General features: G+C 42.3%; 1 protein-coding gene across 2 annotated transcripts; it reads left to right on the top strand.

Annotated features, from left to right (window-relative positions):
* The first annotated feature begins 326 nt into the window (after nt 1-326).
* LOC115195360 (transforming growth factor beta activator LRRC33) lies at nt 327-10,329 on the top strand. Of its 2 annotated transcripts, none has more exons than XM_029755147.1 (4): nt 327-770; nt 1,024-1,128; nt 7,113-7,234; nt 8,236-10,329. In XM_029755147.1, exons 1-4 carry the CDS (start codon nt 767-769, stop codon nt 10,264-10,266), a joined length of 2,262 nt encoding a protein of 753 aa, XP_029611007.1. In that variant the 5' UTR covers nt 327-766; the 3' UTR covers nt 10,267-10,329. The 2 variants fall into 2 exon arrangements, with proteins under 2 accessions (XP_029611007.1, XP_029611006.1); XM_029755146.1 differs by having other exon boundaries at nt 327-845.
* The last annotated feature ends 3,199 nt before the right edge of the window (nt 10,330-13,528 follow it).

Here is a 13,528-nt window from a genome sequence, read left to right as displayed (position 1 = left end):
CATAATACTTTTACTAAATGGAATTTTGAAAGAGAGGAGATCCAAGTCGAATATTTGAAGCAAGGTTAAACCTCTGATCAATGAATGCTGCTTAAATTAAAGTGACCATGAATCTGGCTTCAGCTGCCGATCCCGTAGTAAAGTCAGAAATGAGGATGAGAGGAGAGGCCTCATAGCATGAAAACAAGAAGGAAGCCCCAACAGATCACCCATGCAATGGCATCTCCATCACTTCCTGATTCTAATTCCCTATTGTATTTCCAGAACTAGAGGAGAATACACAACACTATGCTGTGGTAGGCCACAGAAATTAAAAATAATTACCTTTCTGTGTTTGTATGTGTCTGGGGGAAAAAAAAAAGCTGTTTCTCTCTTCCAAAGGTTCATCATAAATGAGAGGGCTGGTTGAATATGTTTAATAGTGTTAGTGTAGTTGACACACTTCATTGTCAAGAAAAGCCGATTTTTCTCTTTACTGTTGCACAAGTGTCAGCTAGGCAGGAAGGGTGTGAGTGTTGAGTGGTTTCCTCTCTCTACTATCTGATGATCAGAAACGGGAGTAGGCGAGTGAGGGGTGAGAAAGGCGTTTTCTCACTGGGTTTTTGTGGTAGACAAGAGAAGCCTACACAAATGGTGATGTGAATGACAAATGCCAATGTACCAGGCTTTTTCGTGAGAGGGTGAAGTGCTTCACGTTGCTATTTTGAAGAAGAAAAAAACGTTAAAAAAAAAAGTATTTTAACTTAGAATTCTCACATAGAAATGGATGGGTGAGAAAGTTGTATTTGATGTAAACCTTTATCGGCAAATAACACTAAGTTGAGCGTGATGTACTATGTGCACTGGTATGGATGACATGCATATTATACAATGTAGTGAAGCTTCTCGTTCCAATGTTTAATGTAATATAGAACATGTCTCTGACCTAGGCATGTGAACCTATATGTATAATCTTGTCCATGTGACTGATTTCCGTTGCTAGCCTGCTTCCGCAAATACTAATTTCACGGCTCTGCTGTGTAGAGATCACACACCACTCGACCGACCAGCGCTGCATCGCACCCAACCGGAGATATGGTCAACAGCTCAACCGACAGTGGCTTGAAGGACCCACATCTAACCACCAGCGTAAGTATTGGATGCATGGTGCACTGTACACCTTCCTACCTGCGTGTGATGGATCTACACTCAGCATGTAGCAAACTAATCTATAAATAACATCAACGCAAACTGGCACTCTTCTCACTACATGCTTGTAATTTCAGAACAGAAAGTTTAACGTTGAGGTTATTGTCATTCATGCTCTTAGGTCAAGGAATGTTACTTTGTAGCTTAAAATATCCTAATACAGTCTATACCAATTCACTGGATTTGTCAATCGCTTATAAAGTGCTTATAAATTATTATTGATTTGTTTGCTTCACTATAAGTAGTGCTTGTTCAGATATTTAATATGTGGGTCTTTCCACCAATTGGTTGCCTTTTGAGTAATGTAACTTGGAGATTAGTTTTTTAAACATTCTGTTATGGAGCTCCTTATGGGTCATGGTGGAGAAAAAACAGCCAGGGTAACCGTTCCCTCGGGTTTTTATCCATACTGAAAAATCTGTCGTTCTGCCCCTGAACAAGGCAGTTAACCCACTGTTCCTAGGCTGTCATTGTAAATAAGAATTTGTTCTGAACTGACTTGCCTAGTTAAATAAATAAAATTATTTGCGGTCTGAGAAAAACGAGTATTTTATAAATGCAGAATTATTTTTTAATACCACGAGGATGACTACGAATGAGCGAATGCTACAGTACCGGAGACGTGTTGATATCTATACAGGATATTGTTAGGAAGGAGGATAGTCTAAGTTTGGATCAGTACTAAAGTTACAACTGACATATCTGATCGTCAATAATTTAGAGAAAAAGCCATTCATTGTTTAACACAGCAGCCACATATCCTCCAGTATGCACTTGTAACGTTTTTTCATTTGGGAAGCTATTATTTTCAAATGTATTAAATTTTATTCCATGATATTGTTGTTACATAATAGATTTGTGTTCACTGTGATTGGGGCATGGGACTTTAAGAGCATCTGCAAGGCTAAATGAACAAACTAGGCATGCAAAGCTCACCACATGATCCTCAAACCAAAGACTGGCCAATGTCGTGATTCTAAAAGGGAATTCAAAGGAATTTTAGAATAACTGTATAGCCTAATACGGCATTTTTCGTTTAATTATTATTTCATGCTAACTAATAATTGTTTTAAATGTCATTTTATACAGCATAAATGCTACATTTATAGTCATGTATTTGAAGTGCTGATGTTGTGTTGTTGAAATGCCGAGTGCTCCTGTAGGCTGTCACAACTGCTTCACAATTGGTTTCTTAAATGGCAGGCCTTAAAATAACTATAGCCTAAATCATTACTTTCCCTTCCTTAGGCTACCTGGCTTGCTTCTGACTGATTTAGAGTCAATATGTTGTTTTATAACCTGATGAAATGTCGAATGTCAGTCGATAGGAACAGAATCACTACCTGCCAAGCAAAGTGAATGTGTTGTCTCGTCCTCAGCTATAGAATGTTGTGTTGCAGCCTCTGAATGTCAGAGACAAACCAAATATATTCCATATGTCCTGGAGTCACGTCTTTCCTCAACATTCTACAGCTTGTCTCTAGCATAAAGCATTCTGGACAAAAGCGTATCTTTATTTAATCAGATCCATTGTTAATTTTCTTCTAAATCTTTAGCTAACGAAGGGCAGGCCTATATATTTATATATTCAATATATTTCAGACATTTTCTTTAACAAAAGCCACAATAACCTGGCATACCCTCACATACCCCCTCAATTTGAGCCCTGGTTCTAATTTACTTAACACACAATCTCTTCACTGGCACTGAGATAGCGGGTGGTGACGGGAAGGAATTATCTGACAAAATCTATGGACAGTAGAATGTCAAATAGGTAGCATGATCTTCCTATAGCATAGGCCTAACTTTAACTCTCAAACTTGTTGGTGCCAGGGACACCTCAGAGGTGTCAAGGAGTTTTCAACAGCTAGTGTGTTGCGACATTTAGATTTTATTGTAGCAAGAGACCAACTGGTCTCACATAATGAAAGGAGATTAATGTCTGCACTGCCATCTTGCAGAGTTGCGGGTATTACCCGCTGCTGAACATTAAAACAAGCGTGCAGGCCTCAGTCACAGGACAGCTCCAATAGATTTTTATCAAGAACCTGTGACAAGCTTTTTTTTTTTTTTTGTCAATTTTATCGTTCGCTTGGAAAATGTCACGCTTGGATAGGTTGAGCAGCAGTCTTGTTGGGTGGCCTACAGATCCCAATACAACATCCCCGTTGTAATCCATGTCCCTTTTTAGTTTAGTCATTTAGCAGAGGCGCTTATCCAGAGCGACTCACAGGAGCAGTTAAGTGCCTTGCTCAAGAGCACATCAACAGCTATTTTGCCTAGTTGGCTTGGGGTTTCGAACCATCAACATTTTAGTTACTGACCCAATGCGCTTAACCACTAGGCTACCTGCCGCCCACACACTTGTTTAGAACACAGAATATTTCACCTGCAATTGTGTTCTGAGGCAACTGCAACAAGGACTACCTTCATATATGTAGCAAATATATACAAGATGCGGCATTTGAAATGTCAGTAGTCTCATCGAATTGCATTGCAAAAAACAATTTGATGTGCGGGCTCTGTCTAAAACCTGCGTGTGATTCAACATCATCTGCCATATCCTGGATTCTTTGCGTGACAGTGTCATTGGAAAGTGGGATTTCTCTGATCTTTGTAGCAGCGGTTGGGCCAAAACCCTCTCGGCAAGCATCCATGACTGAGGGAATGACCAGCTTTTCACCTATAGTCAAAGGGGCCCTTGGACATGTTATCAGGTGGTATGAAGCCATCAGTAAACTCGTCAGGGAAATGATTGTTCAGTATTTTTGTTTGTTTGGTAAACACTTTTTTTTTTAATAAAAAAAAATCATCAATAAAATCAATAAAATTAAAATCTGGTTTATCCTTGAGACGTGGATGCTTTGTTTCTGATGTCTGCACATTTTCCAATTTAAAAGATCCCAGAAATGATACATAGGCACAAAAAAAAATAAAAAATCTCACAAATGTTGTGCACACATTTGTTTACATTCCTGTTAGTGAGCGTTTCTCTTTTGTCAAGATAATCCATCCACCTGACAGGTGTGGCAAATCAAGAAGCTGATTAAACAGCAGGATCCTTACACAGGTGCACCTTGTGCTGGGGACAATAACAGGCCACTCTAAAATGTGCAGTTTTGTCACAATGCCACACAATACCACATATGTCTCAAGTTTTGAGGGAGTGTGCAATTGGTATGCTGACTGCAGTAATGCCCACCAGAGCTGTTGCCAGAGAATGTAGTGTTAATTTTTCTAAAATAAGCCGCCTCCAACATCGTTTTAGAGAATTTGGCAATACACACAAACCGGCCTCACAACCTCAGACCAGCCCAGGACCTCACAACCACGCCAGCCCAGGACCTCCACATCCGGCTTCTTCACCTGCAGGATCGTTTGAGACCAGCCACTCGGACAGATGATGAAACTGTGGGTTTGCACAAACTGTCAGAAACTGTCACAGGGAAGCTCATCTGCATGCTCGTCGTCCTCACCAGGGTCTTGACCTGACTGCAGTTCGGAATCTTAACCAACTTCAGTGGGCAAATGCTCACCTTCGATGTCCACTGGCACGCTGGAGAAGTCAGGTCATGAATCCTGGTTTCAACTGTACCGGGCAGATGGCAGACAACGTTTATGGTGTTGTGTGGTCGAACGGTTTGCTGATGTCAACATTGTGAACAGAGTGCCCCAAGGTGGCGGTGGGGTTATGGTATGGGCGGGCATAAACTATTGGCAACAAATACAATTGCATTTTATCGATGGCAGTTTGAATGCACAGAGATACCGTGACAAGATCCTGAGGTCCATTGTCGTGCCATTCATCCTCCGCCATCACCTCATGTTTCAGCATGATAATGCACGGCCCCATGTCGCAAGGATCTGTACACAATTCCTGGAGCTGAAAATGCCCTAGTTCTTCCATGGCCTGCATACTCACCAGAAATGACACCTATTGAGCATATTTTGGGAGGCTCTGAATCGACGTGTACGACAGCGTGTTCCAGTTCCTGCCAACATCCAGTAACTTCGCACAGCCATTGAAGAGGAGTGGGACAACATTCCACAGGCCACAATCAACATCCTGATCAACTCTATGTGAAGGACGTGTCACACCAGATTCTGATCCACGCCCCTACAAAAAAAAAGAAGATATCTGTAACCAACAGATGCATATCTGTATTCCCAGTCTGTATTCCCAGTCATGTGAAATCCATAGATTAGGGCCTATAATGAATTTATTTAAATTGACTCATTTTCTTATATGAACTGTAACTCAGTAAAATCTTTGAAATTGTTGCATGTTGCGTTTTATATTTATGTTCAGTGTATCTTAACTGGCAAGGTTGTTAGACTTTAGAAAAGCAAGCAATAACCACCAATCAGGATGCTACAGACAGCTCAAGAGGTAGGCTTAGATACTGTACGCAGAAAAAGAAACATATTTTTGACACAGAAATAAGCATAATAATTATGGTTATTGATTGCAAGAAAAAAGCTGTTTCAGGTGTTTGAAAAATGATAAATTCTCCAATTTACGGGGCCACGCCTAGCCCACCTCAGGGCCACGCCTCAGTCAGGCTGCAATATGTTATAGGCCAAGTAGGACCGTCAAGGTAGCATACATATGGAGAATTCTGTCTTTAGGCCTAGAGATAGGCTATACAAAAAAAACAAGGGAATGAATAAAACATCTGAGGGAATGGATAAGAAAAACAGAGGGAACAGATTAGCCTGGCTGTTTTTTTTCTCTTCACCATGACCCCTAAGTGTGCAACTTAATAAATGTGCACATGTGCAACTTAATAAAAAAACATGTTTTTCCATCTCAAGAGGATGACCTTAACAGAGTTGACCTTAACAGAGTTGACCTTAACAGAGTTGACCTTAACAGAGTTGAAGATGAAATCTTAAATCAGGCATACATTTAATCGACCCGCTCAGTTTTCCACCACAAAATGACCAAAAAGAGTAGAACCAGTTTTTACACTAGGGTTTGACTATAACATGTTAAGTAAGTAAATAAGAAATATTTAAAAAGGAATAGTTTCAGCATATTAAAACCAGAGTTTAGTTCCTGTAACTGGGTTGACTTTAAAATGAGGGACAGGTTGTTTTTACCTTCAAATTATTTACTAAAAATCACATTAAATAAATAATAATAACCAGAAATTAATTTTTTTAAAGAAGAAAATAACTACAGCTTTACAATGATAGTGAAAATTTGGAGAAATGTTGGCGTTAAAGTGGGTTGAAATCCCTTTAGAAGTCATAGAGGGACACAGAGGGACATGTCAAAATGCAGAATTCGGGCACTTTAGAAAGTATTCTTTAATATTAAAAATGTGATTTATAGAATTTTCCATGTGGTCTATATTTAAATGGCACTTCATTTAATAAAACAAGCTTTTAAAATTCAATATTTGTGCACAATTTCTACTTTAAAAATGTAATATTAAAGGGATGTAAAAGGTACTAATTTTGTGGAACAACCCATGTAAATATTGTATTTTGGTAAAATATTAGTTAAAGTATAGATTATAAAAGGTTTTAGAAGTACATTATAGATTATTAATAATTTGCTTATTTGATTACAACAGTAGTGTCCATAGGATAACATGTAAATGATTATATAACACATATTTCCAACGGTGAATAGTGTGCTACATAGATTTGATAGAATGGATGGTATTTGATATGGTTATGATAATACCGTATGAAAATAATTAATTGAATGTTTTATCAAGGTTAAATGATTGCGGACTGCTCAGATGCTCAAGATATACTTTTATTATATTTGAATGGGCTAGAGACTACGTTGGTATTGTAATGTCTGGCGTGTATTAACCATGACGTCTCTCTGCCCACATTGTAGACGTCTCTCTGCCCTATCCTTTTGACAGTCTCACTTCTCTCCTGCTGTCCTTCTCTCTCTTCCACAGCCAGGATGTTAAGATGCTCATCCACGGCCTCCTCCCCTACCCTGCTCTGTCTAACCCTCTGGCCCCTGTGGAGCCTCCTGATGCCTGCCTTCTGCCACCCTCACCACAGCCCCTGCAGACTGGTAAGCGCTAAACTTCTTGGACAAGCTCATTAGAACAAATATAACAACAAAAATACACAAAAAAAAAAACGAGGTAAAGAAAGTCCCTTTGAATGTTGAACTTCAGAGCTTGTGGTTCTCAGTGAAAGGTGTAAAAAGTGCCTCTGATGACATTTGCATACACAGGGTTGAGGGGAAGAGACTGCGCACGTTACCACAAAGGTGATGCTATAGTGGAAACTGCTCCTGGTTCTCAGTGGTGTAAAGTACTGAAGTCAAAATACTTTAAAGTACTACTTAAGTATTTTTTGGGGGGTATCTGTACTTTACTATTTATATTTTTGACAACTTTTACATTTTCCCTAACACCGAAAAGTACTTGTTACATTTAGAATACTCCGGCAGGACAGAACTATTGTCCAATTCATGCACCTATCAACATAACACATGGTCATTCCTACAGCCTCTGATCTGGCAGTCTCACTAAACACAAATACTGCGATTCAAAATTATGTCTGAGTGTTGGAGTGTGCCCCTGTCTGTCTATAAATGAGAAAAAAACAAGAAAGTCATGCTGTCTGGTTTGCTTTAATTCAAGTAATTTGATGTATAGCATTTACACATACTTTTCTCAAGTATGACAATTGAGTACTTTTCCCACCACTGTTCTTAAGTATATTTAAAGCCAGATACTTTGAGACTTTTACTCAAGTGGTATTTTACTGGGTGCCTTTCACTTTTACTTGAGTCATTTTCTATTAAGGTATCTTTACTTTTACTCAAGTATGACAATTGTGTACTTTTTCATCACTGCTGGTTCTCAGAGTTTCAACTCCTGCATACATGTAATACATTTATACCCTCATATACTCTCTGGTCTGATATGTGGTATTAAGCTTTTTTCCCCCTTTGCTGTTCAAAGTGTTTTATCGTATAAAATAAAGTATTTTATATTGTATTTCTAAAATAAAGTATTTCTCTTGCATACACTTAAATTTCTCTTTTTTTCATCTCCTTTACAGACCCAAAAGACTGCTCTCTGTAGCAACAGTGAGCTCTCATCTGTACCTGGGGGCCTACCTGACAGCATAGAGGACCTCCACCTGAACCATAACCACATTCAGACCCTACAAGATGACGCCCTCTCCCGCTACGTCTCCCTTCGTACTCTAAGCTGTGCAGACAACCGCTTGGAGACGGCGGGGTCCAAGCTCTTTCACAACTCACCTCATCTAGAGAGCCTTCATTTAGCTGCCAATAACCTTCATGTTGGATACCAGCAAACTAGCCTGGCGCTGCTCACCTTGTCTAGACTCAGAGTTCTGGATCTGTCAGAAAACCAGCTTACAGAGGACATGGTCTCCGTCCTCCTCCAGAACATGACGTCCCTGGAGTACCTCAACCTTTCCAGGAACCTCCTGCTGAGGCTGGACGAAAGCTCCTTCAGCGACCTCCACCAGCTCAGAGAGCTGGACTTGCAGAGGAACATGCTGTTTGAGATTGACGGGTCCTTCGATCACCTGCACAAGCTCCAGAGACTCAACCTGGCCTTCAACTACCTGCCCTGCCTGGTGCACTTCCACATGACCCAGCTGGTGGTCCTCAACGCCAGTCACAATGCCATTGAGTGGTTCATAGCCAACCAGGACCTCCAGGAAGTCTTCCAGCTGGAGACCCTGGATCTCACAGACAACAACCTCCTCTTCTTCCCCTTTCTGCCCACCCACAGCCGCCTGAGGAACCTCCATCTGTCCCAGAACAGGGTGAGCTTCTACGAACACCTGGCGGACACCGCTGCCTACCCCAACTGGAAAACCAGTGTCCAGTTCTACAACCTGAGGGGCAACATGAGCAACGTCACGGCCAAGTTGTGGGATGAGAGCCTGCATGGGGACATCTCCTCTCTAGACCTGCTGGATCTGAGTGGAAATCAGGTGGGCTACTTCCCCCAAGGGTTCATCAGCAAAATGCCAAGCCTGACCAGACTCAGGATGTGGACAAACTGTCTTGAGGTCTTGAATCTAACTCTGGAAAAGCTGCCGGGGACGTTGTACGAATTGGACGTGAGCAACAATAGGTTGACAGAGCTCCACGCCGACCAAGTTAGTTTGAGGAAGCTAGGCAACCTGAGCTTCCTGAACCTGAGCCAGAATGACCTGCAGAGTCTACCTGCTCAGCTGTTGTCCTCTCTCACCAGCATCAGCTCTGTGGATATTAGCTACAACAGAGTTGGCGTGTGCCCCCTTGAGGCAGGGGGTGGGGGCATGGGTGGGGGTAACCAATCGGACTGTGTCGTTTGGAGAAACATAATTTCTCTGAGACATCTCCGCCTATCAGGGTGCAACCTGGGGAGGCTGCCATCATCAGCGTTCGTAGGGACGCCCCTAACACACCTGGAGCTGTCTAACAACCCAGAACTTGTCATCGGGCCCAGATCGATAATAGACCTCAGCAGAACTTTACACCATCTAGGATTGGGAAACACAGGCCTGAGACACTTTGACTTCTCTCCTTTCCGCCACTTGAAGTCTTTGAACATTTCCCGAAACTCTCTTACTCAGCTCCCTGCTTCCCTGCAACGTCTGGAGCTGAGGCTGCTGGACCTGAGGGACAACAAACTGACCACCGTCCCCTCAGCTCAGGCTAACGTGTTAGCCACGAAACTCCACACTGTTTTTCTCAACGGAAACACTTTCAACTGCTGCCAGTTGGACTGGTACAGGACGCTCGAGAGGTCAAAAACTGTCACTATCATGGACCTCTCAGATATTTCATGTCTGGATCTGACCAGAAGGACACACAGAGTGGTGCTTATAGACTCCCTAATATGTGGCGGTGGTGAGGGGGAGTCTGTGTACTGGTACATCCTGCTGTTTATCGTACCTGTTCTCTGTCTGATTGGAATGTCTGTCATCTTCCTGCTCACCTTTAGGCCCAGACTGCTTCCCACGGCCATTAAAAATAAATGCTGGAGTCACCTTCCCTGTGTTGTGGAAGAAAAGTCCAATAAAGAAGACACTGGCCGTGTCGAAATACCCATACTAGAGTTCTAAGTAGAAGGCATTTTTAGGTATGCGAAAATAGAACGTTTTATAGCAAGTGCAATTACAAAAAAATGAGTATGCTTTAAATGCCAGAATGTTATGTTACTTTTGAGAAAGATAATCATATTTCCAGGCTCACGTGTGTTTGACAACAGCTGATAATGAGATCATTATTTTATTTAACTAGGCAAGTCAGTTAAGAACAAATTCTTATTTACAATGACGGCCTACCCTTTCCAATTCCTGGGCCAATTGTACTCCCAATCACAGCCGGATGTAATACAGCCTGGATTCGAACCAGGTACTGTAGTGACACCGCTTGCATTGAGATTCAGTACCTTAGACTGCTGCGCCACTCGGGAGCCCAAGGGGACGCGCTGTACCAAAATGAATGAATGGCGGGAATCAATGCAATTGCACATTAGATGAATCATTCTCGGGATCGATGAGCCTAGTATGTTGCTTACTGCATTTTGTTTATACTAAACAGTACGTATGTAGTACGATTAGTACACAGAATGTAGTTTTAGTAAGTTGTAGGCAAGACAGATTTTGGACACAGCCATAGTCATAAATTACAATTATGTCAAAGTGTGATGTTTTGCACATCAAATCAAATCAAATGTATTTATATAGCCCTTCTTACATCAGCTGATATCACAAAGTGCTGTACAGAAACCCAGCCTAAAACCCCAAACAGCAAGCAATGCAGGTATAGAAGCACGGTGGCTAGGAAAAACTCCCTAGAAAGGCCAAAACCTAGGAAGAAACCTAGAGAGGAACCAGGCTATGAGGGGTGGCCAGTCCTCTTCTGGCTGTGCCGGGTGGAGATTATAACAGCACATGGCCTAGATGTTCAAATGTTCATAAATGACCAGCATTGTCAAATAATAATAATCATAGTAGTTGTCGAGGGTGCAACAAGTCAGTAACACATACAGTATCAATACAATTTCAAGGCAGAAACAAATGTTTCCTTACAAAGCAATTGAGTTTAGGTAATTCATAAACAATGTCATATTACATGTGGTGATATCTCACACTGGAAACACTTAAAACGAACATATCCTGCTAAACCAGATTAAGAACAGCGTGTTACAATGTTCAGCAGCAAGTCAACCTTTTTTGTATCGTGATAATCTGTATGTGCTATGTGTGGTTGGTTCACACGATCGCTGCCTCTGGGGGCCTGAATGTGAGAATATGGCTATACTCCACGTCTTTGTGTGCGTCTGTGTGTGTGCTGTGTGTGCAGAAGTTTTGTGATGCAAACTGTTGCTAAAAGCAGCGGAGGAAACATGACATTTCCTGTTTTGCAGAGATGTGCATCAACTGCCCAGTTTTGTATCTGACTCAGAAAGGACGGGTTGGCGGTTTTCACCTCAAGTCATATTTCTGAGGCACAGCTGCAACTCTGGTCACAGGGACCGCAATTATGCTGTTCTCTAGTATTACACCAATATGCATTTGGATAACTACATCCTTCAAATGTACTATGTGAATTATATAGAGATATACCATGTTTTATACACTGTTCAAAAAAATAAAGGGAACACTAAAATAACACATCCTAGATCTGAATGAATGAAATAATCTTATTAAATACTTTTTTCTTTACATAGTTGAATGTGCTGACAACAAAATCACACAAAAATAATCAATGGAAATACAATTTATCAAACCATGGAGGTCTGGATTTGGAGTCACACTCAAAATTAAAGTGGAAAACCACACTACAGGCTGATCCAACTTTGATGTAATGTCCTTAAAACAAGTCAAAATGAGGCTCAGTAGTGTGTGTGGCCTCCACGTGCCTGTATGACCTCCCTACAACGCCTGGGCATGCTCCTGATGAGGTGGCGGATGGTCTCCTGAGGGATCTCCTCCCAGACCTGGACTAAAGCATCCGCCAACTCCTGGACAGTCTGTGGTGCAACGTGGCGTTGGTGGATGGAGCGAGACATGATGTCCCAGATGTGCTCAATTGGATTCAGGTCTGGGGAACGGGCGGGCCAGTCCATAGCATCAATGCCTTCCTCTTGCAGGAACTGCTGACACACTCCAGCCACATGAGGTCTAGCATTGTCTTGCATTAGGAGGAACCCAGGGCCAACCGCACCAGCATATGGTCTCACAAGGGGTCTGAGGATGTCATCTCGGTACCTAATGGCAGTCAGGCTACCTCTGGCGAGCACATGGAGGGCTGTGCGGCCCCCCAAAGAAATGCCACCCCACACCATGACTGACCCACCGCCAAACTGGTCATGCTGGAGAATGTTGCAGGCAGCACAACGTTCTCCACGGCATCTCCAGACTCTGTCACGTCTGTCACATGTGCTCAGTGTGAACCTGCTTTCATCTCTGAAGAGCACAGGGCGCCAGTGGCGAATTTGCCAATCTTGGTGTTCTCTGGCAAATGTCAAACGCCCTGCACGGTGTTGGGCTGTAAGCACAACCCCCACCTGTGGACGTCGGGCCCTCATACCACCCTCATGGAGTCTGTTTCTGACCGTTTGAGCAGACACATGCACATTTGTGGCCTGCTGGAGGTCATTTTGCAGGGCTCTGGCAGTGCTCCTCCTGCTCCTCCTTGCACAAAGGCGGAGGTAGCGGTCCTGCTGCTGGGTTGTTTCCCTCCTACGGCCTCCTCCACGTCTCCTGATGTACTGGCCTGTCTCCTGGTAGCGCCTCCATGCTCTGGACACTACGCTGACAGACACAGCAAACCTTCTTGCCACAGCTCGTATTGATGTGCCATCCTGGATGAGCGCACTACCTGAGCCACTTGTGTGGGTTGTAGACTCCGTCTCATGCTACCACTAGAGTGAAAGCACCGCCAGCATTCAAAAGTGACCAAAACATCAGCCAGGAAGCATAGGAACTGAGAAGTGGTCTGTGGTCACCACCTGCAGAACCACTCCTTTATTGGGGGTGTCTTGCTAATTGCCTATAATTTCCACCTGTTGTCTATTCCATTTGCACAACAGCATGTGAAATTTATTGTCAATCAGTGTTGCTTCCTAAGTGGACAGTTAGATTTCACAGAAGTGTGATTGACCTGGAGTTACATTGTGTTGTTTAAGTGTTCCCTTTATTTTTTTGAGCAGTATATTTATGGTCAGTCCTATAGAGGAATACCATGTTCTATAATGAACAAAAATATAAAATGCAACATGCAACAATTTCAAAGATTTTATTGTGTTACAGTTCATATAAGGAAATCAGTCAATTGCAATGAATTCATTAGGCCCTAATCTATGGATTTCACATG

The sequence above is a fragment of the Salmo trutta genome, chromosome 6 (assembly GCF_901001165.1).
Source record: "Salmo trutta chromosome 6, fSalTru1.1, whole genome shotgun sequence".
Classification (NCBI taxonomy): Eukaryota; Metazoa; Chordata; class Actinopteri; order Salmoniformes; family Salmonidae; genus Salmo; species Salmo trutta.
Note: the sequence above shows the minus strand (reverse complement) of the source record. Positions and strands in the feature narration are given on the sequence as shown.

What these genes read in the sequence shown, in the direction of transcription:
- LOC115195360 (XM_029755146.1), top strand. An exon ending in ACCCACATCTAACCACCAGC is followed by an intron (nt 1,129 to 7,112) that starts GTAAGTATTGGA and finishes TCTCTTCCACAG; the next exon opens with CCAGGATGTTAAGATGCTCA. An exon ending in ACCACAGCCCCTGCAGACTG is followed by an intron (nt 7,235 to 8,235) that starts GTAAGCGCTAAA and finishes TCTCCTTTACAG; the next exon opens with ACCCAAAAGACTGCTCTCTG.